This window comes from Neophocaena asiaeorientalis, unplaced genomic scaffold, assembly GCF_003031525.2.
Source record: "Neophocaena asiaeorientalis asiaeorientalis breed wild unplaced genomic scaffold, Neophocaena_asiaeorientalis_V1.1 scaffold131, whole genome shotgun sequence".
Classification (NCBI taxonomy): Eukaryota; Metazoa; Chordata; class Mammalia; order Artiodactyla; family Phocoenidae; genus Neophocaena; species Neophocaena asiaeorientalis.
The window spans coordinates 1,485,829-1,511,229 of record NW_020173201.1 but is presented as its reverse complement, the minus strand read 5'-3'; the positions used below and the strand labels follow the sequence as shown (position 1 = coordinate 1,511,229).

Sequence of the window (25,401 nt, the reverse complement as noted above, 5' to 3'; positions counted from 1 at the left end):
ATAAGGGAGGGGGGTGGGCAGGGGGGGGGGGGGGGGGAGTCCAGGGAGGAAAAAAAAAGCATAATACATGGAAAGCACTAAAATAAAAAAGAACAAATGCAAATTTATCAGTAATCACCACAAACACAAACAGAAATCATTACATAATGATAAAAAATAATTCACCAGAAAAATATAACAAATGGACAAACCTGCAACAATACTGGGAGATTTGTAACAACAATACTGGGGATATAAGACGGTAAGTTCCTAGGGCTAGTTATAGTTAGAATCTGTGATCTAATGTACAAACATAAAAGCTGACCAACTGATTACAGGCATTCTGTATAATCTGGATATTAGTCCTTTGTTGGTTATAGGGTTGCAAATGGTTTCCCTGTGATGTGTTCTTGGACTTTGTTCACGGTATCTTGTCATACTTCAAGAAGCCTTAAGTCTGATTACAGTCAGACTTTTCTATTCTCTTTGTAGTTTAAACTTTTTTGTGTGCCTCAGAAACTCACTTTCTCTATAGTTTGTAACAGTGAAAGAGAAAAAATAACCTACACCTGTACCTGTATTAAGTATCTATCCACAAACATTTATGGAACTGATACACACATTGAACTTCAGGATAGTGCTGAGAGTTCTCCACAGCAGGATACCAACGATGGTGTGGGGGTGAGGGAGCGGGGGAGGGGCCGACATGAAGCAAAATATATTAAGATCGGGCTTCCCTGGTGGCGCAGTGGTTGAGAGTCCGCCTGCCGATGCAGGGGACACGGGTTCGTGCCCTGGTCCGGGAAGATCCCACATGCCGCAGAGCGGCTAGGCCCGTGAGCCATGGCCGCTAAGCCTGCGTGTCCGGAGCCTGTGCTCCGCAACAGGAGAGGCCACAACAGTGACAGGCCCACGTACCGCAAAAATAAAATATATATTAAGATCACCTTTTAAATCCAGGTGCTAGATTTAAAGTTATTTGTGTGTATGTCTAAAATAAAAGACCTTCCAAATTATTCTCCGAGATGTTAAAAATTAGTCCTCCTCCCTCAAAAAATCAACGCCTCCACCCTATCCTTTGCCTTCTCCTTTGTTGGGCCACACTATGTTCTAATTACTCACAAATCTTGTGCATGACAGGGTGATAAAGTCACAAAGATGAACAAAACAAGTATAAGAAAAGAATAAACAGAAAATTCCAGTCATTGGGGGAGAAAGATTAGTAAACAGAGATAGCATTCCATAATGGTTAAGAGAAAGGCTCCATCACTACTTTGCTATGTAAACCTGGGTAACTCATTATATAACTTCTCTGGATTTCAGTATCCAGAGACGTGTAAAAGAGTACTAATATGTACTGCCTAGATGAATTGAGGATTAAATAAAACGATGTGTATCTGACCACAATGCTTGGCATACAGCAAGCACTCTAAAAGCAGCCCCTTTAATTTTAAGATAATGGCTCTAGATAAACCGTGAAGTAATGAGAATTATTTTTATTAGGCAAGTATGAAGGCAATTCCCAAGTTAAAAAAAGGTTTTGAGTACTGGGAGCAAAATAGGAATAAATTAATGAACATCCAAAATAGCTTGAAAGAATAGCACTTATTTGTGTGCGGTTATTCACTATATCTGCCATTGACTGTACACTGCATGATAATCAAAGCATTTTACATATATTATTTAATTTAAATTCTCAAACCGACTCTATGAGATTGTTGGCATTATCTCCGATTTCCAAGTGAGAAAATGAGGCACAGAGATGCTAACAATATTTGCTCAAGGTTACACAGCAGGAAATGGTCAAGCCAGAATGGGATCCTCAGGTCTGTCTCCTAAACCCATGCTTGTTAACTATTCCTGCTGTTCCAGAAAATATATAAATTCAGGTTAGTCTGTATAGGGAACAAAAACTATCCTTACTGCAGTGTCAGACATGATACTTGTTTAGATATAAATGTTATTAGTTCTAATTCTTTCATACTTAAAACGTTAAGCCCAAACCAGTATACTATCTTTTTTAAATGAGTGGGTTTTGTTAAGGATCTATCAATAAAGAATTGTGAAAGACTGAAAAACAGTATCATTTCAAAAGCTTCATTCTTTTCTTCAGAGAAGAAAAAACTCAAAATATAAAAGTCTAGCCATCTGTTTGCATCAAAAACTCTAATTCTGCTCAGGAACGTATACGCATGATAATGCTCATCTTATTAAATAAATGTGTGCTACTGATTTGAGGCCTCTTTTAACAAAATTACATTAATTTCTTTCATATTCCATTGAAGTAACAATATGCCTCCAGCATATAAATACCAGCTAGTAGGAAATGAGACATTCCCATGTCAGCAATTATCCAGAGAGCACTCATATTCTGCATCATAAAACTGATTAGACACTAATTCTTTGTACTTTCATAAATAAGAAACAGAATGCTAAAAATTGTACTAATGACAAATGTAATTCTAAAAGAATTTCCAAAGATACTACTGTTTAAAAAAAGCAGAACACTAAAATCAAAGTTTAAATTAGGCATAATGAGTAGTGTCTTAAATTTAAATGCTAAAGTTTAATGGCCTGTGTAAAGTATGGCTATCATACGAGACAAAGAGCTTACATCTCATAATTTACATTCATCATCTATATATCAATGACCTATATCACGTATATTTACACTGGACCACATATATGGGGTTCAAAAATGTTAACTTCCAGCCACACTTCATTAAAAATTTTTTTAAATAACTGTATTAGTTAACCTGAAGTCTCCACAAAATTGTTCACAACTACCTTGTAATGCCTGTTAAACTTCTAGCCACATCATAGCCATTCTAATTCAGAAGATCTTGTGAACTCATTTAATCCCCTTTGTTTTCTTCTCTGTTCATCAATGCCTATCCTTATCAAAGGTTGACCAATGGAGCCTGTTTTATCTAAACAGTACTACAACTACACAATGTCTTCTTGAAAGCAGTAAACAAATATTCAGTTAAAAGAAAAAATGTAATTTGTTGATTTCTCATTCATGGAGGACAGGAGTTCCTTACCCAGAATATATGAAAGGTTTTAGGAATTTCCCTGAAACTATACAAAACATTTCAAGTATAAACGCAGTTTTTAAAGGAAAGATGACATAGCTTTATCTCTTTATTAAAGGGCTCTATGATCCCCAAAATGGTTAGTAACCAATGATCTAATCTCTGTAATTTGTTAGACACTTTAAACGTTAGCAAATAGCATATATGTTACTTTGATATATTGTAAAGAAATAAATGAACAGAACACCACTGAAAGATACAAGACTTGAACAACCAGAAAGACATAAATGCTTCTGGAGAAAGAGTCAACATCAAACATACCTTAATTCTCTTAAATTATGATCCACCAAAAACACGAGTGTTTGTTTTTTTTCTTGAATAAGACAAATTAATTTAAAATTCATACAGAAAAAATAGCATACCAAGAAACTGTGGGCTGGGGGACACCAAGAGGTGTCTAGCCCTACCTGATATTAAAACTTACAAGACCTTAATAATTAAGAGTGTAGTGGGGACTTCCTTGGTGGCGCAGTGGTTAAGAATCCACCTGCCAATGCAGGGGACACGGGTTTGTGCCCTGGTCCAGGAAGATCCCACATGCCGTGGAGCAACTAAGCCCGTGAGCCACAACTACTGAGCCTGCGCTCTAGAGCCCACGAGGCATGACTACTGAGTCCACGTGCCACAACTACTGAAGCCTGAGCACCTACAGCCCGTGCTCCACAACAAGAGAAGCCACTGCAAAGAGAAGCCTGCACACCACAACGAAGAGTAGCCCCCGCTCGCCGCAACGAAGACCCAACGCAGCCAAAAAAAGAAAAAAAAAAAAGAGTGTGGTGCTGGTGAATAAACACAGAAAAGACCAATGACCTGAATTCAAAGTCCAGAAACACAGCCAATACACACGAGAATTTAGTATATGATAAAGGTGGCTTCTCTAATGAGGAAAGGATGGACTATTCCAAAAAATGGTGTTGGACAACTGGGTATCCATTTGGAAAAACAAAAGCAAAATTCAATTCATAGCACACATCATACATCTGGATAAATACCAATTATAGCAAAGATTTAAACGTAAACCATAAAACCATAATGGACATCCAGATATTATGTATCTCCTAATGAAAGAATATAATTCTACCCAAGAAGTAGTCCTCTCTCCAACTGAACCTAATCTCATCCAGTCTTTTGATCCAACTACCAATTTTAGAGGAATTACTGCTCCTTGTATAATCAGCAAAATTCAGACTATGGAAAAATTTGGACAAACCTAACATGTTTTTTTTCAACAAACAAATTGAAAGGGGAAGAGGGAAAGGACAAGAGACATGAAGGGAGAATCTATTGTCTATAGATTAAAAGAGATTTAAAATCTGAAATAATTGAAAAATTACAAACTTTATATGGATCTTGAGTCAAACAAAAACATGGTTTTAAAAAAAAGACATTTAGGAGACAACTAGAAATTTGAAGAGACTAGAAATTCAATGATAGTAACAAATTTATGTCATTTTTTGCTTAAGTATAACAATGGTAATGAGGTTAGGTTAAATAAAGAAAAGAATCCTTCCTTTTAGAGCTATAACTAAAATATTTACAGATGAGAAATGATGGGAAAACATGGGAGGTAAGGAAGTAGATAGGGTATGGATGAAGCAGAATTAGCCATGGGATGATGGTGATTCAAGGAAGCATGAAAACCACTGAAATATGCCTCACTACAGGAAGCTATCTGGTTTCTTAATTTAGATAGCAAGTTCAAATAGTGAGTTTACATATGAAATTTATGATAGTGAGGAATACCATGTTATTAAAATATACTTGGTTACAGAGTTTTGGAAAAACAAGTAGCAAGAGCTGGAGAATATGGAAACTTCCTTTACAAACATGGTAGTGGAAAAGGACTTTTAATTTAGATCAAAACTTAGAAGCCATAAAGGGGGGAAAAATCCAGTAAAATCAAGACAAACTAGGAAAAAATATTTTCAAATCATATAAACAAAGGGCAAATCTCCCTAATACATTAGAGTTCCTACAAATCTACAAGAAAAAAAACACATTCTAATAGAAAAATAGGCAGAGAATATGGACAGGTATTTCACACACACACACACACACACACAAATTCTAGAGGCTCTTAAACATATACTGCTCATTTCATCCCTGAATGTAAATTAAAACTATAATGAGATACCATTTTCTACCTATCATGTTGGCACAAAGTTTCATAACATTCTGTTGGCAAGGCTATAGGGCAAGAGGCACTCTAACACTGCTGATATAAGAGTAAACTGGGGGACTTCCCTGGTAGTGCAGTGGTTAAGAATCCACCTGCCAATGTAGGGTTCAATCCCTAGTCCAGGAAGATCCCACATGCCTGTGCGGCTCAACTGTTGACCCTGCGCTCTAGAGCCTGCGAGCCACTACTGAGCCTGCGTGCCACAACTACTGAAGCCCACGCACCTAGAGCCTGTGCTCTGCAACAAGAGAAGCCACTGCAAAGAGAAACCCATGCACCGCAACGAAGGGTATCCCCCACTTGCCGCAACTATAGAAAGCCTGTGCGCAGCAACGAAGACTCACACAGCCAAAAATAAAAATAAAATAATTTTTTTTCAAAAAAGAGTAAATTGGTATGAAGAATTTGGCAACTACTACCAAAATTATAAATATCATACTCTTTGATCTGGCAATTTTTCTTCTGGAAAATTCACCCTACTAATATTCCTGGCACAAGTGTGAAATTACGTATGTACAAGGTTATTCAATGCAGCATTTTTATAGTAGTGAAAGACTGGAATCAACCCAAATGTCCTTCAATGTGGCACTGATTAAATAAATTATGATATATCCATATAATGGAATCCTATGCAGTGCAAAAGAAAAGAAAAAAGAGAGAGAGAGAACAGAACGAGAAAACCATATGCTAATATGGAATCTCAAAAATAAGAGAAAAGAGCAACAGAGAACACTGGATATGGTTTATTAATATGGCTTATGTAGAAAAGGGGAGAGGAGTAACATTACATTCTAATTTGCTTGTATAGGAATAACACCACCTGAAAAGATACAGAAGAAATATAAGGGAGATATGAGACTTTTCCCTGTATACCATTTAATATATGTATTTTAATTTCTGAAACGTGACTATACCACCTATTTTTAAAATACAAACGATTGAAGATTTTGATTATCGTACCTTCTTAATTCTAAATTCCAACTTCAAAAACTATTGCAATTAAATAAAACCCCAAACCTCCCCATACTTCTCTGCAAAAACAAATGTATCTTACATAACAGGAAACCAGTCTGAAAACTATCAGAGGATTTTAATCTGTAGATATGAAAACACATGGCTTTTTAAAAAGCAAATTACCTTTAATTAGTTCAAATATGCCGTAATAATTGAGTTGTATGAGCAGCCAAGAGTTACAGTAATTTACAAGTTGAAAGCTACATTATTCCCAGGTTCCTTTTTCATTTCTGTCTAAAATGATTTTATGAATATAAATATTTTTATATTTATAGGATGGGGAAAAAATGTAATTTTCTACTTACATTTTCATTTTTCAAGATGAGTTTCAGGATTGCTTCTCTTTGTTTTAGAGCCTAAAAGCAGGATAATTTCCAGTTAGCATTTTTTAAAAAAAGGATCAACTAATTTTCCTAATATTTCTTCTTTTCCTTGTAAACTACCTGACAATACCTATAAGAAATGACAGAAACTCTGACAGGTCATGGAAACTTTTGACTAAAGCAAGGTCTAGATTCTAGACTCTAGATTAATCATTTGTGGTTGTCTTACTGAACTGTATCTTCTTATTCTGAATCCCCAGTGCCTAGTACCATATCTGGAAAATAACATGCCCTTAAATGTTTCTTGAGTGAGTAAATGAATTCCTATGACTACCAATGTCTTTCCTCTACAGCTCTGCAAATCTCCTTTTCGTAATTTAGGAAACTTCTGAAAACTCACTGCTGCCATAAAATTTTTTATCAGTAACTGGAAGAGACCGCAATAATAACTGCTTGGTTCTTCCATTTAGCATGTAACTTCCATGTCAACTAATTTATATTAGTGAATTTTATTTAGTGTTAATAGCATATTAGTTTATATGCTTGTATACTCCCCCTGCAGCAATGCTTCATATTACTAGAGAATAGAAGCTTTTATAGAATACCTTACATATACAGTAAATATGAATGCTTTTAAAGATTATTATGGCTGAACTCATCCCTATTCCCACAACCACTGAAAAAAACAGAGCCGGTTACAATGAGTACCAAATTAAATGATCTGAAAAACAAAACCAAACTGCTGTTTCTGTAATTCAAATGTGTTAAGTATGAAGGTTAATTTGGTATGATAGGCAATCACCAGCAGGTACTTTTTGTTAATAAGCATTTAACTTGGAAAGGAGTTTTAAGGTAAGGTTAATCATACACTTTGTTGTTTTCGGTTTTTTTTGTGTGTTTTTTTTTTTCGGTATGCGGGCCTCTCACTGTTGTGGCCTCTCCCGCTGCGGAGCACAGACTCCGGAGGCGCAGGCTCAGCGGCCATGGCTCACGGGCCCAGCCACTCCGCGGCATGTGGGATCTTCCCGGACCGGGGCATGAACCCATATCCCCTGCATCGGCAGGCGGACTCTCAACCACTGCGCCACCAGGGAAGCCCCATACACTTTGTTATCATAGTTAAACAGTAAGAAAAAAAATTATCCTATAAACTGCGTCTGTGTGTTCACTAAAAACAGAATGAAGAGGGGGATTATAAAAATCCCAGTTTCTACATTACAGGTATGCAAATTTATGACAAATTTGAAAAAATCTTTTACTACCTATTTTGAACTCATACAAAAATATATTAAACTTGCAACTTTAGTAAAGGCTACTTTCCATGCTGTTGTACCCTATGTTCTATTCTACTGTACATCAAAACCCTTTGTTTGCTCTTAGACTATAAGCAGAGATTCTATCAATATAATCTTTACCTTCAGAACCACTGAGGTGAACTGATTATCTCTAAAAATATTCTGATGTCTTGGTAACAAAATAAGATCAAATATCTTGTGTGAAGCATACAAAGTTTATCTAATCCTTCAGCAGTCGGCCTTTCCAGCCTCATCCCCACCTACTTTCCTTGATGCCCCCTAAGTGAACTATCCCCAGAAGTCACCATTAAATATGTGCTTCCACACCTCCTTGCCTTTCTTTATTCTGGTAGAAAAGCATTTCTCTGCTTCACTTGACTGTCAAATTGCTACCATCTTTCATCCTTCAAGGTCCAGCTCAATTCTGTAGGTTTCACTAACTCCTCAGACAGAATTATGTTTTCATCATCATCTCAGGTCCTCACAGTTCTTTAAGCATACTTTTGTAAAGTACACTTTTTTTTTTTTTGGCCATGTGCCACGCAGGATATCTTAGTTCCCCAACCAGGGATCGAACCCACGCCCCCTTCAATGGAAGCATGGAGTCTTAACCACTGCACCGCCAGGGAAGTCCCCATTTTACATTATTTATTTTTGTGTCCGGCTCCCCTGCAATACAGAGTTCTTTTAGGACGGGGCCACGTTCTATTCACCAGAGCCTGGCAGGTGTCTGACACATATTAATGCTCAATAAATATTAGTCATACTAAGTACATTTTCTAGTCTCCTATATCACATTAAAAAATCTCTGCACCGAACCATCAGGTAGATTTTCTAACAGACTGCCTAAGTAAATGTATACCCTCAGAGGAATCAGAGGCTGCAGCTGCAGCGAAGAGCCAGCCAGAGTAACTGTGCAGAGGCCATAGCCACCAATTTCAGGAAACCATGTTTACTGCTACAAACTGTTAAGCTGAAGAATATAAAATGGGGCAAATATTTTTAGGCCAGAGATTTTAATTTTGAAAGAAGTGACAGTGTAAGTTCTTCTACATAGCAATATATGTGACATGCTGATTTTATGGTGCATATAGTCTATTACTAACCCTGTTTGTTTTTTTCTCCTTTAATCTAAAAGCAAACAAAATTCAGGATTTAGGGATTTTGTGCAAAAAAGTATCAAGTTTTAATCCTCTACTTGAGGGTACTTTTAACTAGCAAAAAAGAATGCTAGAAGAAGATACTACCAGTTCAACACCACCCTCACATTTGCATTCTTATGTTAAAGTGTAATATCATAGCTACTAGTTAATCATTAATCCTGCCACAGGAAAGCACTGCCAATAATTAATCAAATAAATACCAGGTGTTCTTCCTGTCAGGCCTTCAGAATGGTTCTTTAACCCTAAAACCCTAATTTCATCATATCCTAAACCAAAACTATAATTTACATTTTCTTATGTATCTTCCATAGATAACTTTGCTGCATTCTAAAGAAAATCACTGAGGTGTCTAGACAAACTTGAGGTAATGAGATACTATGAAGAGAAGCAAATAACATTGATCTTAGGAAAGAAAAATTTAAAAAGCAAGAAAAGGAGTGGAAAGGACAAAAGTAATTAGGGGGATTCTTGCCCTATTCCTTCCCTGCCTGTCATAAATAATAAGTCTTATTTTTTAATCATTCCCTTTGTGAAATCACAGATAAAGACATGTAAAAAAGCAAATATTTAACTGTTCATAATATCAATCAAATCCACCTACAGGCTGGTTTATATGAAATCTCGTAGGCATTCTTCTCATTATAGCTGAGTCAAGATCCTGAGGACGATTAGTAGCTCCCATCACTATGACCTAAATATATAAAGAAAACAAAGGTATTAAATATACCAGTAATACTCCTTTCAGGTTGTTATTACTAGGGCTTAGAAGATATAGAAAATTAAGTGGGGTTTAAACTAAATCTTCTATAGGAAATCTGATTGTAATCCAGTATTACTCAAATATTTATAGATATAAATCAGTTAATCCTAAATACATCAAATGATAGCAAAGCTGGTAAGCCTGATGCATTTCGCCAGACTTCTAGTAACTAAAATAATACACTATTCAGTTACTGAGGAATCATAAAAATTTTTTAAAAACTATTGTATTTTGCAAAATATGGTTACTCAGTGGCTACATGTTGAATAACTTAAAGCTATTTATGTTACAGCTTGGGAGTATATATGAGGGGACTACTTCAAGTCCTTTAATAATATTAAGGAGAGAATCATTTCCCCTACCAGAATCTGAGGATTCTGGTAATAGTAATAGAGATCATCTATTTTTTCCTCTGGATTTCACATCATCATTTCATGGCACTATCAGCACTGCAGGTGACATCTTTTCAGCGCTAATAAAACCTCAAGCAATCCAATTTTAAACAAGGGCAACAGAATAAAAGCAAACATCAAAATGCTGGGTAGAATGTTAAAAAAAAAAAAAGAAAAAAAATTGCTGGCGGCCCCGCCAGTCTCTGGGTCTATGCCACTTATTTATAAAGAACGTAGAGACGAAAAATCAACACGAATAAAGACAAAGATATACAAAACTATTTAATTTCTGAACAGCTTCAATATTACCATTATTATTGATATTTCTGTATAATATATAAGCACACATCTGTTATCCAAAATGAAATTTATTGGTATTCTAAGGAAAACTTTTATTTCAGCCTAAGAGGTCTTAGATTTCTGAAATAATCTGAAATCTAACTCCAGAACAACATGTTGAAAAATACACTAACTCTCATATTCTACTTTTTTTTTTTTTAGGCTATGCTGTGCAGCATGTGGGATCTTAGTTCCCAGACCAGGGATCGAACCCGTGCCCCCTGCATTGGGAGTGCAGCATCTTAACCACTGGACTGCCAGGGAAGTTCCTTATATTCTACTTCTACTCCTTACATTTAACATTACTCAACTGCCAAATTACTTTCAATTAACTGTGAGAGGTTGCCACCTAGAGGGAAAAAATATACATACAAATTTGAGAAATAGTTCCATAATATAATGCAATTTTGTATTTGGGTCAAGTGATCCTGAAGTCAAAATATTAATGCTCTTACCTGTTTTTCTTTACTGACTTTCTACAACTCTATAGAATTAATAAGGAAAATTTCTACCTAATGTAAAACAAAGTCTTTAAAAGTGATCAAATGAATTAACTGTATAAGATAAAGGATGAATATAGTATATTTTGAGATAGAGTATTCATTAGATATTAAAAGAGAGTTCAAAGTGATATGCAAGCTTGTTGAAGACTGATCATATTATGTTGCAGAGAATCACAAAAAGCACTGTGGTTGAGTCAGCACCTGAAAAAAACTGAAAAAGGGGCTGTACTGTGAGAAACATTCTAGGTAAACAGCCTGAAACAAAACAAAAATCCATTATGAAACATGAAACACTAAAACTTAGGATCAAGGGATCCAGATAAATCTAGCACAACATGGCCTAATGAATTTATCTGGGGTGATAACAGATATTCACGATGAAAAAGCAAAGCAAGAGTGACTGACATCACTTAAAGAAGTAAATTTTAAGGAGTGACTTTAAGGGGCAAAAAAGATAACCTTTACACATATATTAACTCTATTTACTGCAAATAAGCTAAAATTAAAAATGGGAAGCAACAGTAATTTTTTAGTATTTATGCAGCAAAATTAATGTACCTTTTAGGTATTAGGTAAGACTTCTAAAAATCTTTAAAACAAAATATTAAGATAAATTTTTTACCATTTCACATTTAAAACAATCAGATCTAAATATATGCCTCAAAAGCTGAACTATGTCAGTGAATACCCTAAAAATAATGTTAGCTTTTACGTCTCATGTCTCTCAAGATGAAGAATATATCATCGACTAACTTGGATTTCCAGCAGTAGTGACACGTTTAATTGGGCCATTCAACTATTTTTGTTTCCTCTGTTGCAAGGAAACAAAGAAAGTAGGCTGGGGTACTGGGCTCCATCCATAGTCACAGAATAGACAATTTTAGAGGAAAGCTAACCTGTTCCTATAAAAGAAGATGTCTAAAACTATTATTCAAATTAGTAACAGCCATTTTAACCCCCTCAACACACAAAAAAGTTAAAAGCAACATCTTTATTTTCTTCCTCAAAAGTATGTCATAATAGAACAGTAAATACTATTACTATAATAAAGAATAACGGTTCTAAAATTTCAATTTTAATTTGCTGTATCAGAACCACACTGTGGGGCTCTGGAAGAAGTGGCTCAGGAGTATATTTCACCCAAATTATTTTATAATATTATTATCATTATTTCCTTGGTTTTAAAACAATACTCTGATAAGATATAATAGTAACTATCAATATTTCTCTCTTACATGGGCTAACTATTCAATTCTCTGCATACTTTAAATACTATTGCTTAGGAGGATAATTAGTTTTTGGAAACCTGCAAACTAAACTCATTGAATAGATTTCTCAGAACCAATGATTAATATAAATTGTTTCTAGTAATTCACCAGAATTTATCTATGTTGTGCTTTCTTCTCTAATCATCGAACAAACACTAAAGGCAATTTTCCCTCAAAATGAAATTATACTTTCGTAACGGTGATGTAGGACATGGGACTTAATTTTCTTCTTGAGAATCAGGTGTCTCAGCACTTTTGATTTATGGTAATGTGGCAGACAAAGGAGATCCTTAAACCCTCTGGCTACAAAACATGTAAAAATAATAAAATATTTTTTAAAACTCAAATTAATAAATCCACAAAAAAGTAAAGGAATTAAGCTGAATCCAAAAACAAAGCCTATACATGATGGAGATAAGCAAGGGTAGAAGTTGACCACATACCATATGGACACGTACAGATTTTAAAAAGTGGCGTGCGTGATGAGAGACCAACCTACATAAAGTTGGGACTCATGACGTACTATGGCCTGAGAAAAGTGGTGAAATATTAGAAAACCTATTTGGCAGAGTCAAGCCTTGGTTCTTGGAAAGATATATAAACACACACACTAAATCTCTGAGATTTCACGGTTCATGGCCAGCTAACATGGATCTTGAACCTGAATTTACCTGTCTTTGGAAAAGAACACAGCAGAGACAAGTACAAAATCCTCTTAGAACAGCAAACCGTCAATGCAGATTCCAAAAATACACAAAGTTCTACCAAGTATGATTTTTCCCATGAAATCACAAAATACACAAGGAAATAACCATCTTAAACTCAAATGATAGAACAAGATGTACAAATATTTATATGCTAGAATTACTGAAGATGGACTATAAAATTAGTGTTAATACATTTAAAGGAATAAACAAGAAATTTAAAAAAAAATCACATAGCAAATACTTATGTAGCAAATATATACCAGATACTGTTACAGGCACTTTACTCAGATTAAATCCTTAAAATCCTACAACAATTCTGAGGTGGATACAATTCTTCCCTTTTTATAGATATTACCCCCTCTATTCAGACACAGGGTGATTATATAATTTTGCCAAAGTTACAAAGCTAACTGATGCCAGGGCTCTGCTTTACTAATCCAACTGGCAAGAGACCATCAAAACTGATCTGGCAGACCTGATAAAGAATTTCTAGAGCTGAAGAATATAATAACTGAACTAAGCTCAATGAAAATGCTACATAGCTGAAGGGATCCAAATGAAGCCAGAATTATCTAATTGGAAGAGGTAAAGAAATTACCCAGAATATAGCACAAAGAGATAGAAAATATGAGAGACGTTAAAAAACATGGACTATAAATAAGGTATGTCCAAATGGCTTTTGATAAAATCACAAGGAAAATGGAAAAGAAAAAATATTTGAAGAAATAATGGTTGAATTTTTTTTTTTGGCTGCGCTTGGGTCTTCATTGAGGTGCGCAGGCTTCTCATTGCGTTGGCTTCTCTTGTTGGAGAGCATGGACTCTAGGTGCGCAGGCTCAGTAGTTGTGGCGCATGGACCTAGTTGCTCTGTGACACGTGGGATCTTTCTGGACCAGGGCTCAAACCTGTGTACCCTGCATTGGCAGGCAGATACTTAACCACTGCGTCACCAGGGAAGTCCCTCTATGTTTTCTTAAAAGGGGCAAAAACAGATTACAAAATAGAAAATACCTACTGAAGTTAAAACAATGAAAGAACATTATTAACCTTCCCAAAACTTTTCCATGAGAAAAGTTTTTATATACATGAGATATAAAATAGGTGATTCATGGAAGGGCGGGGGGGGACCCAAATAGAAAAATGGCTCTAGAAGTTCCATTTCCAGCAATATATGGCAGAAAACCAAACATGCCAGAAAATTTTTTTTAATTTTCTTTTAAAATACATTATTGATCTGGCAAGAAAGTATGGAATATTCAGAGGTGAAGAACTAGGTGAAAATGGGAACTCAAAGATGTAAATTGAACAATATAGCTGGCTTTCTCTCTGGGGGAATACCAAGGGACCTTAATTTTGGTTTTCACAGCCTTTCAGCGGGAAGAGACAAAGCCTAGGACAGAAGACTGTCATGTATAAAATTGGAAAGGTGCACGTGACAGGAAGTGGTTAAGTATCAGCAACTAATGAAAATGAAAGTATAAAATTAAGTTAAATTTAAAAAATATATATATGTAAATAAGTTTGACTACTCAAAGTACGGAGAGGCCTGTACCAACTGGAAGCATCCTTTTGCTACATTAGTCAGAAATTAGCAAGCAAGGGAAATGTATTTAACCGCCTTACTTCCCTGATGTGTGACAATGTACTGTCAAGTTGTGTGGCACTGACAAAACTAAAATACACAGTTGATTCTTTTTCTAGCTTCTTTTAATCATTCCTTAGAACCTTACAGAAAAGGAAATTACAGTTTAGAACATCTGAGAGCTTGCAAGGAAAAACATGCAGCCCCACTTTAACTAAGAAAGGATGGACCTGGGTTGGAAACAAGATGTCAGAGTAAAAGAACTTGCACTCGCCTTCTCTCATGAAAACACCAAAATCACAGCTAACTGCTGAACAACCATCAACAAAAAAGACTTGAACCAACCAAAGAAGATATTCTACATCCAAAGACAAAGAAGAAGTCACAAAGAGAGCATAGGAGGGGTGCAATCGTATAATATATAATCAAATCCCATACCTGCTGGGTGGTGACCCACAAACTAGAAAGTAATTATGTTGCAGAAGTTCTCCCACAGGAGTGAGAGTTCTGAGTCCCACATCAGGCTGCCCAGACTGGGGGTCTGGCATCAGCAGGAGCCCCCAGAGCATTTGGCTTTGAAGGCCAGTGGGGCTTGATTACAGGAACTCCATGCATGGAGGGCACACTCAAGGTCCTGTGTGTACCAGGACCCAGCGAAAAAGCAGTGACTTCATAGGAGCCTGGAGAAGACCTACGTGCTGGTCTTGGAGGGTCTCCTGGGGAGGCAGGGTGGCGGCTGTGGCTCACTGTGGGGACAAGGACACTGGTGGCAGAGGTACTAGGGAGTATTCATTGGCATGAGCTCTCCAGAAGTCTGCCATTTTGACATCAAGATGAGGCCCCACTGTAGGATCCAGTGCTGGAACGCCTCAGGCCAAACAACCAACAGGGCTGGAGCACAGCCCCACCCATCAGCAGACAGGCTGCCTAAAGTCTTCCTGAGACCACAGCCACCTCTAAATGCACCCCGTGACACAGCCCTGCCCACCAGAGGGACATGACCCAGCTCCAATCTCCAGTGGGCAGGCACAAGTCCCTCCCACCAGGAAGCCTGCACAAGTCTCTAGACCAGCCTCATCCACCAGGGGACAGACACCAGAAGCAAGAGGAACTACAACACTGCAGCCTGCGGAATGGAGACCACAAACACAGAAAGTTAAGACAAAATGAGACGGCAGAGAAATATGTTCCAGATGAAGGAACAAGATAAAACCCCAGAAGAACAACTAAGTGAAGTGGAGATAGGCAATCTACCCGAAAAAGAATTCAGAGTAATGATAGTAAAGATGATCCATGATCTCGGGAAAAGAATGGAGGCACAGACTGAAAAGATACAAGAAATGTTTAACAAAGAGCTAGAAGATATAAAGAACAAAGAAACAGAGTTGAAGAATACAATAACCGAAATGAAAAATACACTAGAAAGAATCAACAGCAAAATAACTGAGGCAGAAGAACAGATAACTGACCTGGAAGACAGAATGGTGGAAATCACTGCTGTGGAACACAATAAGGGAAAAAGAATGAAAAGAAAGGAAGACAGCTTAAGAGACCAATGGAACAACATTAAACACACTAACATTCACATTACAGGGGTCCCAGAAGGAGGAAAGAGAGAAAGGGCCTGAGATAATATTTGAATAGATCATAGCTGAAAAATTCCCTAACGTGGGACAGGAAACAGTCACTCAAGTCCAGGAAGCGCAGAGAGTCCCATGAAGAATAAACCCAAGGAGGAACATGACAAGACACATAGTAATAAAGTTGAAAAAATTAAAGACAGAGAAAATATTAAAAACAACAACAGGAAAAAACAAATAACATACAAGGGAATCCCCATAAGGTAATGAGCTGATTTTTCAGCAAAAACTCTGTAGGCCAGAATGGAGTGGAGTGGCGTGATATATTTAAAGTGATGAAAGGAAAAAACCTACAACCAAGAATACTCTACCCAGCAAGACTCTCATTCGATTTGATAGAAAAATCAAAAGCTTTATGGACACTCAAAAGCTAAGAGAATTCAGCATCACCAAACCAGCTTTACAACAAATGCTAAAGGCCACAACTGGAAACAAGAAAATTATGAATGGAAGCTCACTGGTAAAGGCAAACATACAGTAAAGGTAGAAAGTCATCCACATGCGGATATATCAAAACCAGCAACTGTGAGGCGAGTACAAAAGCACGATACTGTAAATGCATTTGAACTTGAGACCAGCAACTTAAAACAATCATATATATATATATATATATATATATATACACACACACACACACACACAGACTGGTATATCAGACCGGTATATCAAAACCTCATGGTAACTGCAAACCAAAAACCAACAATAGATATACATACAAAAAAAGAAAAAGGAATCCAAACACAACACTAAACATAGTCATCAAATCACAAGAGAACAAAAGAGGAAAAGAAAACTGCAAAAACAAATCCAAAACAATTAACCCCATGGCAACAAGAACATTCATATCAATAATTACCTTAAATGAAAACGTATTAAATGCTCCAACCAAAAGACACAGGCTGGCTGAACGGATACAAAACAAAGACCCACATACATACTGTCTACAAGAGACCCACTTCAGATTGAGGGACACATACAGACTGAAAGTGAGAGAATAGAAAAAGATATTCCATGCAAATTGAAATCAAAAGAAAGCTGGAGGGCTTCCCTGGTGGAGCAGTGGTTGAGAGTCTGCCTGCCGACGCAGGGGACACAGGTTCATGCCCCGGTCTGGGAGGATCCCACATGCCACGGAGCGGCTAGGCCCGTGAGCCATGGCCGCTGAGCCTGCGCGTCCGGAGCCTGTGCTCTGCAACGGGAGAGGCCACAACAGTGAGAGGGCCACGTACCGCAAAAAAAAAAAAAAGAGAAAAAAGAAAGCTGGAGTAGTGATACTCATATCAGACAAAACAGACTTTAAAATAAAGACTGTTACAAGAGACAAGGAAGGACACTGCATAATGATCAAGGGATCAATCCAAGAAAAAGATATAATAATGGTAAATATATATGCAACCAACATAGGAGAACCTCAATATATACGGCAAATGTTAAAAGCCATGAAAGGAGAGAGTGACAGTAATACAATAATAGTCGGGGACTTTTAACATGCCACTTTACCAATGGACAGATCATCCTAAAATGAAACTAAATAAGGAAGCACAAGCTTTAAATGACACATTAAACAAGATGGACTTAATTGATATTTATTTATAGGACATTCCATCCAGAAACAACAGAATACACTTTCTTCTCAAGTGCTCATGGAACATTCTCAAGGATAGACCATATCTTGGGTCACAAACCAAGCCTTGGTAAATTTAAGAAAAGTGAAATCATATCAAGTATCTTTTCTGACCACAACGCTGTGAGACTAGATTTCAATTACAGGGAAAAAAAACTGTAAAAAATACAAACACATGGAGGCTAAACAACATGCTACTAAATAACCAAGGAATCACTGAAGAAATCAGAGAGGAAATCAAAAAATACCTAGAAACAAATGACAATGAAAACACGAAGACCCAAAACCTATGGGATGCAGGAAAAGCAGTTCTAAGAGGGAAGTTTATAGCAATACAATCATACCTCAAGAAACAAGAAAAATCTCATAAACAATCTAACCTTACACCTAAAGCAATTACAGAAAGAACAAAAATACCCCCAAAGTAAGCAGAAGGAAAGAAATCAGATCAGAAATAAATGAAAATGAAATGAAGGAAACATAGCAAAGATCAATAAAATTAAAAGCTGGTTCTTTGAGAAGATAAATGATAAACCATTAGCCAGACTCATCAAGAAAAAAAGGAAGAAGACTCAAATCAACAGAAGTAGAAATGAAAAAGGAGAAGTAACAACTGACACTGCAGAAACACAAAGGATCATGAGAGATTACTACAAGCAACTGTAGGCCAATAAAATGGACAACCTGGAAGAAATGGACAAATTCTCAAAAAGCACAACCTTCCGAGAATGAACCAGGAAGAAATAGAAAATATAAAGAGACCAATCACAAGCACTGAAATTGAAACTGTGATTAAAAATCTTCTAACAAACAACAGCCCACCTATCCTTCTCAAACTCTTCCAAAATATAGCAGAGGGAGGAACACTCTGAAACTCATTCTACGAGGCCACCATCACCCTGATACCAAAACCAGACAAAGATGTCACAAAAAAAGAAAACTACAGGCAAATATCTCTGATGCAAAAATCCTCAACAAAATACTAGCAAACAGAATCCAAAAGCATATTAAAAGGATCATACACCATGATTAAGTGAGGTTTATCCCATGAATACAAGGATTCTTCAATATATGCAAATCAGTCAATGTGATACACCATATTAACAAAGTGAAGGATAAAAACCACATGATCATCTCAGCAGATGCAGAAAAAGCTTTTGATAAAATTCAACACCCATTTATAATAAAGTCTCCAGAAAGTAGGCATAGAGGGAAACTACCTCAACATAATAAAGGCCATATATGACACACTCACAGCCAACATCATTCTCAGTGGTGAAAAACTGAAACCATTTCCTCTAAGATCAGGAACAAGACAAGACTGCCCACTCTCACTACTATTACTCAACATAGTTTGGAAGTCTTAGTCACAGCAATCAGAGAAGAAAAAGAAATAAAAGGAATCCAAATCGGAAAAGAAGTAAAGCTGTCACTGTTTGAAGATGACATGATACTATACATAGAGAATCCTAAAGATGCTACCAGAAAACTACTAGAGCTAATCAATGAATCTGGTGGAGTAGCAGGATACAAAATTAATGTACAGAAATCTCTTGCATTTCTATACACTAATGATGAAAAACCTGAAAGAGAAATTAAGGAAACACTACCACTTATCACTGCAACAAAAAGAATAAAATACCTAGGAATAAACCTACCTAAGGAGACAAAAGACCTGTATGCAGAAAACTATGACACTGATGAAAGAAATTAAAGATGATACAAACAGATGGAGAGATGTACCATGTTCTTGGATTGGAAGAATCGATATTGTGAAAATGACTATACTACCCAAATCTATCTACAGATTCAATGTAATCCCTATCAAACTACCAATGGCATTTTTCACAGAACCAGAAGAAAAAATTTCACAATTTGTATGGAAACACAAAAGACCCCAAATAGCCAAAGCAATTTGAGAAAGAAAAACGGACCTGGAAGAATCAGGCGCCCAGACTTCAGACTATACTACAAAGCTACAGTAATCAAGACAGTATGGTACTGGCACAAAAACAGAAATATAGATCAATGGAACAGGACAGAAAGTCCAGAGATAAACCCACACACATATGGTCACCTTATTTTTGATAAAGGAGGCAAGAATATACAATGGAGAAAAAGTCTCTTCAGTAAGTGGTGCTGGGAAAACTGGACAGCTACATGTAAAAGAATGAAATTAGAACACTCCCTAACACCATACACAAAAATAAACTCAAAAGGGATTAAAGACCTAAATGTAAGGCCAGACACTATAAAACTCTTAGAGGAAAACATAGGAAAAACACTCTATGACATAAATCACAGCAAGATCCTTTTTGACCCACCTCCTAGAGAAATGGAAATAAAAACAAAAATAAATGGGACCTAATGAAACTTAAAAGCTTTTCACAGCAAAGGAAACCATAAATGAGACAAAAAGACAACACTCAGAATGGGAGAAAATATTTGCAAATGAAGCAAATGACAAAGGATTAATCTCCAAAATATACAAACAGCTCATGCAGCTCAATATCAAAAAAACAAACAACCCATCAAAAGATTGGGTGGAAGACCTAAATAGACATTTCTCTGAAGAAGACACATGGATGACCAAAAAACACATGAAAAGATGTTCAACATCACTAATTATCAGAGAAATGCAAAACTACAATGAGGTATCACCTCACACTGGTCAGAATGGCCATCATCAAAAAATCTACAAACCATAAATGTTGGAGAGGGTGTGGAGAAAAGGGAATCCTCACGCATTGTTGGTGGGAATGTAAACTGATACAGCCACCATGGAAAACAGTATGGAGGTTTCTTAAAAAACTAAAAATAGAACTACCATATGACCCAGCCATCCCACTACTGAGCATATACCCAGAGAAAACCATAATTCAAAAAGACACATGCACCCCAATGTTCACAGCAGCACTATTTACAATAGCCAGGACATGGAAGCAACCTACATGTCCATCAACAGAGGAATGGATAAAGAAGATGTGGTACATATATACAATGGAATATTACTCAGCCATGAAAAGGAAAGAAATTGAGTCATTTGTAGAGACATGGATGGACCCAGAGAGTGTCATACAGAGTGAAGTAAGTCAGAAAGAGAAAAACAAATATCATATATTAACGCATATATGTGGAATCTAGAAAAATGGTATAGATGATCTCATATGCATAGCAGAAATAGAGACACAGACGTAGAGAACAAATGTTTGGATATCAATGGGGAAAGGGGGGATGGGAGGAATTGGGAGATTGGGATTGACACTATACACTATGATACTACGTATTAAATAGACAACTAATGAGAACATACTGTATAGAACAGAGAACTCTACTTAATGCACTGTGGTGACCTAAATGAGAAGGAAATCTAAAAAAGAGAGGATATATGTATATGTATAGCTGATTCATTTTGCTGTACAGTAGAAACTAACACAACACTGTAAAGCAACTATACTCCAGTAAAAATTAATTTAAAAAAAAAAGGCTTAAAGACCCAGATATAAGACCATATACTATAAAATTCTTAGAGGTAAACTCTTTGATATAAATTATGCAAGATCTTTTTGGATCTACCTCCTAGAGTAATGAAAATAAAAACAAAAATAAACACATGGGATCTAATTATTAATTTCCAAAATATTACAAACAGCTCATGCAGCTCAACATCAAAAAAACACACAACCCAATCAAAAAATGGGCATAAGACCTAAATAGACATTTCTTCAAAGAAGACATATAGATGGTCAAAAAGCTCATGAAAAGATGCTCAAGATCGCTAATTATTAGAAAAATGCAAATTTAAACTACAATGAGGTATCACTTTACACCAGTCAGAATGGCCATCATTAAAAAGTGTACAAAAAATAAATGCTGGAGAGGGTTTGGAGAAAAGGGAATCTTCCTACACTGTTGGTGGGAATGTAAATTGGTACAGCCACTATGGAGAACAGTATGGAGGTTCCTTTAAAAACTAAAAATAGAGGTACCATAGGATCCAGCAATCCCACTCCTGGGCATGTATCTGGAGAAAACCATAATTCGAAAAGATATATTCACCCCAAAGGTCACAGCAGGACAATTTACAACAGCCAAGACATGGAAGCAACCTAAATGCCCCCTGACACATGAATGGACAAAGAAGATGTGGTACATATATACAGTGGAATATTATTCAGACACAAAAAGGAATAAAATAATGCCATTTGCAGCAATATGGATGGTCCTAGAGGTTATCATATTAAGTGAAGTAATTCAGACAGAGAATGACAAATATCACATGATATCACTTATATGTGGAATCTAAAAAAATGATACAAATGAACTTACAAAACAGAAACAGACTCACAGACATAGAAAACAAACTTATGGTTACCAAAGGGGAAAGGTGGGAGAGAGGGATAAATGAGGAGTTTGGGATTAACATATACACACGATTATATATATATTTTTTAAAAGTGACATAAGAACTGAGAGTAAAGACTATAAGGATTTATGATAAGAGTCAAACAAAATGTACAGAATACTCATAGCCATTTGTCACTTCCTTTTCCTTGACATAGATGGTTCTAATATCCTAGTTTTCTCTCTTATTCTTGTATTTGTTTTGAGCATTTGGGAAATCTTTTTAACGTTTTATTAATTACAAAGCCCTCAAAATGGATGAAGATATACACAAACCATATTCTTTCAGATTCTCATCAGTTATTGGTAAGTATAAGCTATGAAAAATAATTCTGTAAATAAGCTTAACAAGCAGCCAAATTTTCTATTAACACCACCACCAAGAATAACACAAATTAAAGCAGATTACTTTCAAATACCTGGCAGCTGTGATCAGTATCCAATCCATCCCAGAGACTCATAAACTGAGCTTTCATCATGGCTGTAGCTTCATGGTCAGAACTTGAACGGTTTCGTAGAAAGGAGTCTAGAAGAAAAAAATCCTTAACCTTACAAATCAGTAATAAATTACTCTTTACATAATTTCAAATCGTTAATTAAAAGCTGAAAATTTTATGAAAGATTACAAAGAAAAGGGTTCAAATATGCCTTTTCATACATTATTCTGATATAACTACTTTGACAAATTATCCAGCAAATTAAAACAATCAATTCACAATCCTCATTTCTTTCCTAAAAATACATTCATACCAACATATATAAAAGAAGTAAAGGATCTAGTGCTGAGAGGCTAAAAAAGGATCATGTAGTGTCTGAGAGCAAAAGTCTGTGTGCTTTGGTCCTAACTTTCCAGGTTCTCTGCATCCTATGTGTTCTTAATTATGGGATCACATCCTTTTTCCTCATACATTTTTCCTGGTAATAAATAAAAATGATACCGGAAAATCTCAAAACACTGTTAAGTGGGAAAATATAGGACAGGAAATGGTTTAAAACATACATGCTGGCATGCATATACATATACGTTATACAGGGTAAAAAAACCTTTAATGAAATACACCAAAATGCTAATAACTTTGGTTATCTCTCAGTGATACTGATGGACAATTTTAATTTTCTCTTGAATTCTTTTCTGTCTTCCAAATTATCTATAATGAACATGAAATACTTTTATAATGAACATGAAATACTTTTAACGTATATACATATACGTTATACAGGGTAAAAAAACCTTTAATGAAATACACCAAAATGCTAATAACTTTGGTTATCTCTCAGTGATACTGATGGACAATTTTAATTTTCTCTTGAATTCTTTTCTGTCTTCCAAATTATCTATAATGAACATGAAATACTTTTAGAAGGGGGAAAATATTTTCCGTCTAGAACGAAAGGACTGAAAGGTGGTATATCCTAAAAATGAAAAAAGGACAATAAAAACAAATCCTATATTTTCCAGTACAATCCTGTTTCAAACGTTTTGTCTTGTATCCCTTCAAATCACTGGCATTTCTCAATAACTTTCACATTTCAACATTAAAACTAAAACTTGAAGTCTGTCAATCATACATGCAAGTGACATGAAAATGCTTTTTAATGTGCTGGGTCCAAGCTTTAAAAAACAAAAAATTTTTTTACAAAGTAATTACAGCAAAAACACATTACTGTGACATGATAGTTTTGTGATGGCAAACACATATCCTGTATTTTCTTTTACAGTTCTAATCGTGTACAATACGTACCATTGTTGTACCATGTATTGTACCATGTGTTGTACCATGTACAATAAATGTACCCATTTATTCTGGATGTATAAAATCTAGTCATTTTAAAATTGCTTATTTTTTAAAGATAAATTGTGTAAATTTAGCTGCCTACTTAACTACCATAATTCTGCTATTAATTATTCTTAAATTATCTTCATTTCTAAGAAGTGGTCTGGCAAGATGGCTGCTTAAAATAATATGAAAAACTTAAAATGCTGGATCAAAGTATAAATAACCTAACTATATCAGTAGTTACATTAAATGTAAATGGTCTAGAGTATGCAATTACCTGTTTAAGATATTAGACTAGATTAAAAAAACACAAAACCCAACTGTGTACTGCTTAGACGAGACACACTGAATATAAAAGCTCAGAATGCTGAAGACAGTGGAAAAAGACATGTATGTAAACACTGACAAAAAGACTGAATAAGATTTTTTTTAAAGTTAATGCATATCTGATAAATAGTGCTAGAACAATCGGACATCCATATGCAAAAAAACAGACTTCGACACAGACCTTATACATTTCACAAAACTCAAAACAGAACACAGACCTAAATGTAAAACAAAAAGCTATAAAACTTATGAAGATAATACAGGAGAAAATTTAGGGAACCCTGGGTTTGGTGATGAACTTTTACATACAACACCAAAAGCACAATCCATCCAAGAAAAAAATGTGTAAGTCGGAGTTTATTAAAAATAAAATTCCTGCCCTGTGGAAGACATTATTAAGAGAAAAGATAAGCCACAGACTGCAAAAAAATATTTATTGTATAAAAACATATCTGATAAAGGACTTGTATCCAAAATATACAAAGAACTCTTAAAATTCAACAAGAAAACAACCCAGTTAAAAAATGAGCAAAAGGGCTTCCCTGGTGGCACAGTGGTTGAGAATCTGCCTGCCAATGCAGGGGACACGGGTTCGAGCCCTGGTCTGGGAAGATGCCGCAGAGCAACTAGGCCCGTGAGCCACAACTACTGAGCCTGAGCATCTGGAGCCTGTGCTCCACAACAAGAGAGGCCATGACAGTGAGAGGCCCGCACACCACGATGCAGAGTGGCCCCCACTCACTGCAATTAGAGAAAGCCCTCGCACAGAAACGAAGACCCAACACAGCCAAAAATAAATTAATTAAAAAAAAAATCCACCTTCAAAAAAAAAAAAATGAGCCAAAGATATGAACAGAGACCCCACCAAAGAAGATATACAGATGGCAAATAAGCATATGAAAAAAAAGATGCTCAACAATATACGTCACTGGGGAAGTGCAAATTAAAACGAGACACCACTACACACTTATTAGGATAGCTAAAATCCAAAAAATTGGTAATACCAAGTGCTGGAGAGGAGTGGAGAAA

General features: G+C 36.0%; 1 protein-coding gene across 1 annotated transcript in view; it reads right to left on the bottom strand.

Moving 5' to 3' along the window:
* ATAD1 (ATPase family AAA domain containing 1) overlaps positions 1-25,401 on the bottom strand; it is a 54,912-nt gene that overhangs the window by 5,111 nt on the left and 24,400 nt on the right. Inside the window, exons 6-8 of the mRNA XM_024744798.1 lie at positions 22,687-22,793; positions 9,650-9,739; positions 6,573-6,623 (exon numbers count right to left, since the gene is read on the bottom strand). Of these exons, the coding sequence (XP_024600566.1) occupies positions 6,573-6,623; positions 9,650-9,739; positions 22,687-22,793 (248 nt within the window). The remainder of the gene's footprint in view (positions 1-6,572; positions 6,624-9,649; positions 9,740-22,686; positions 22,794-25,401) is intronic.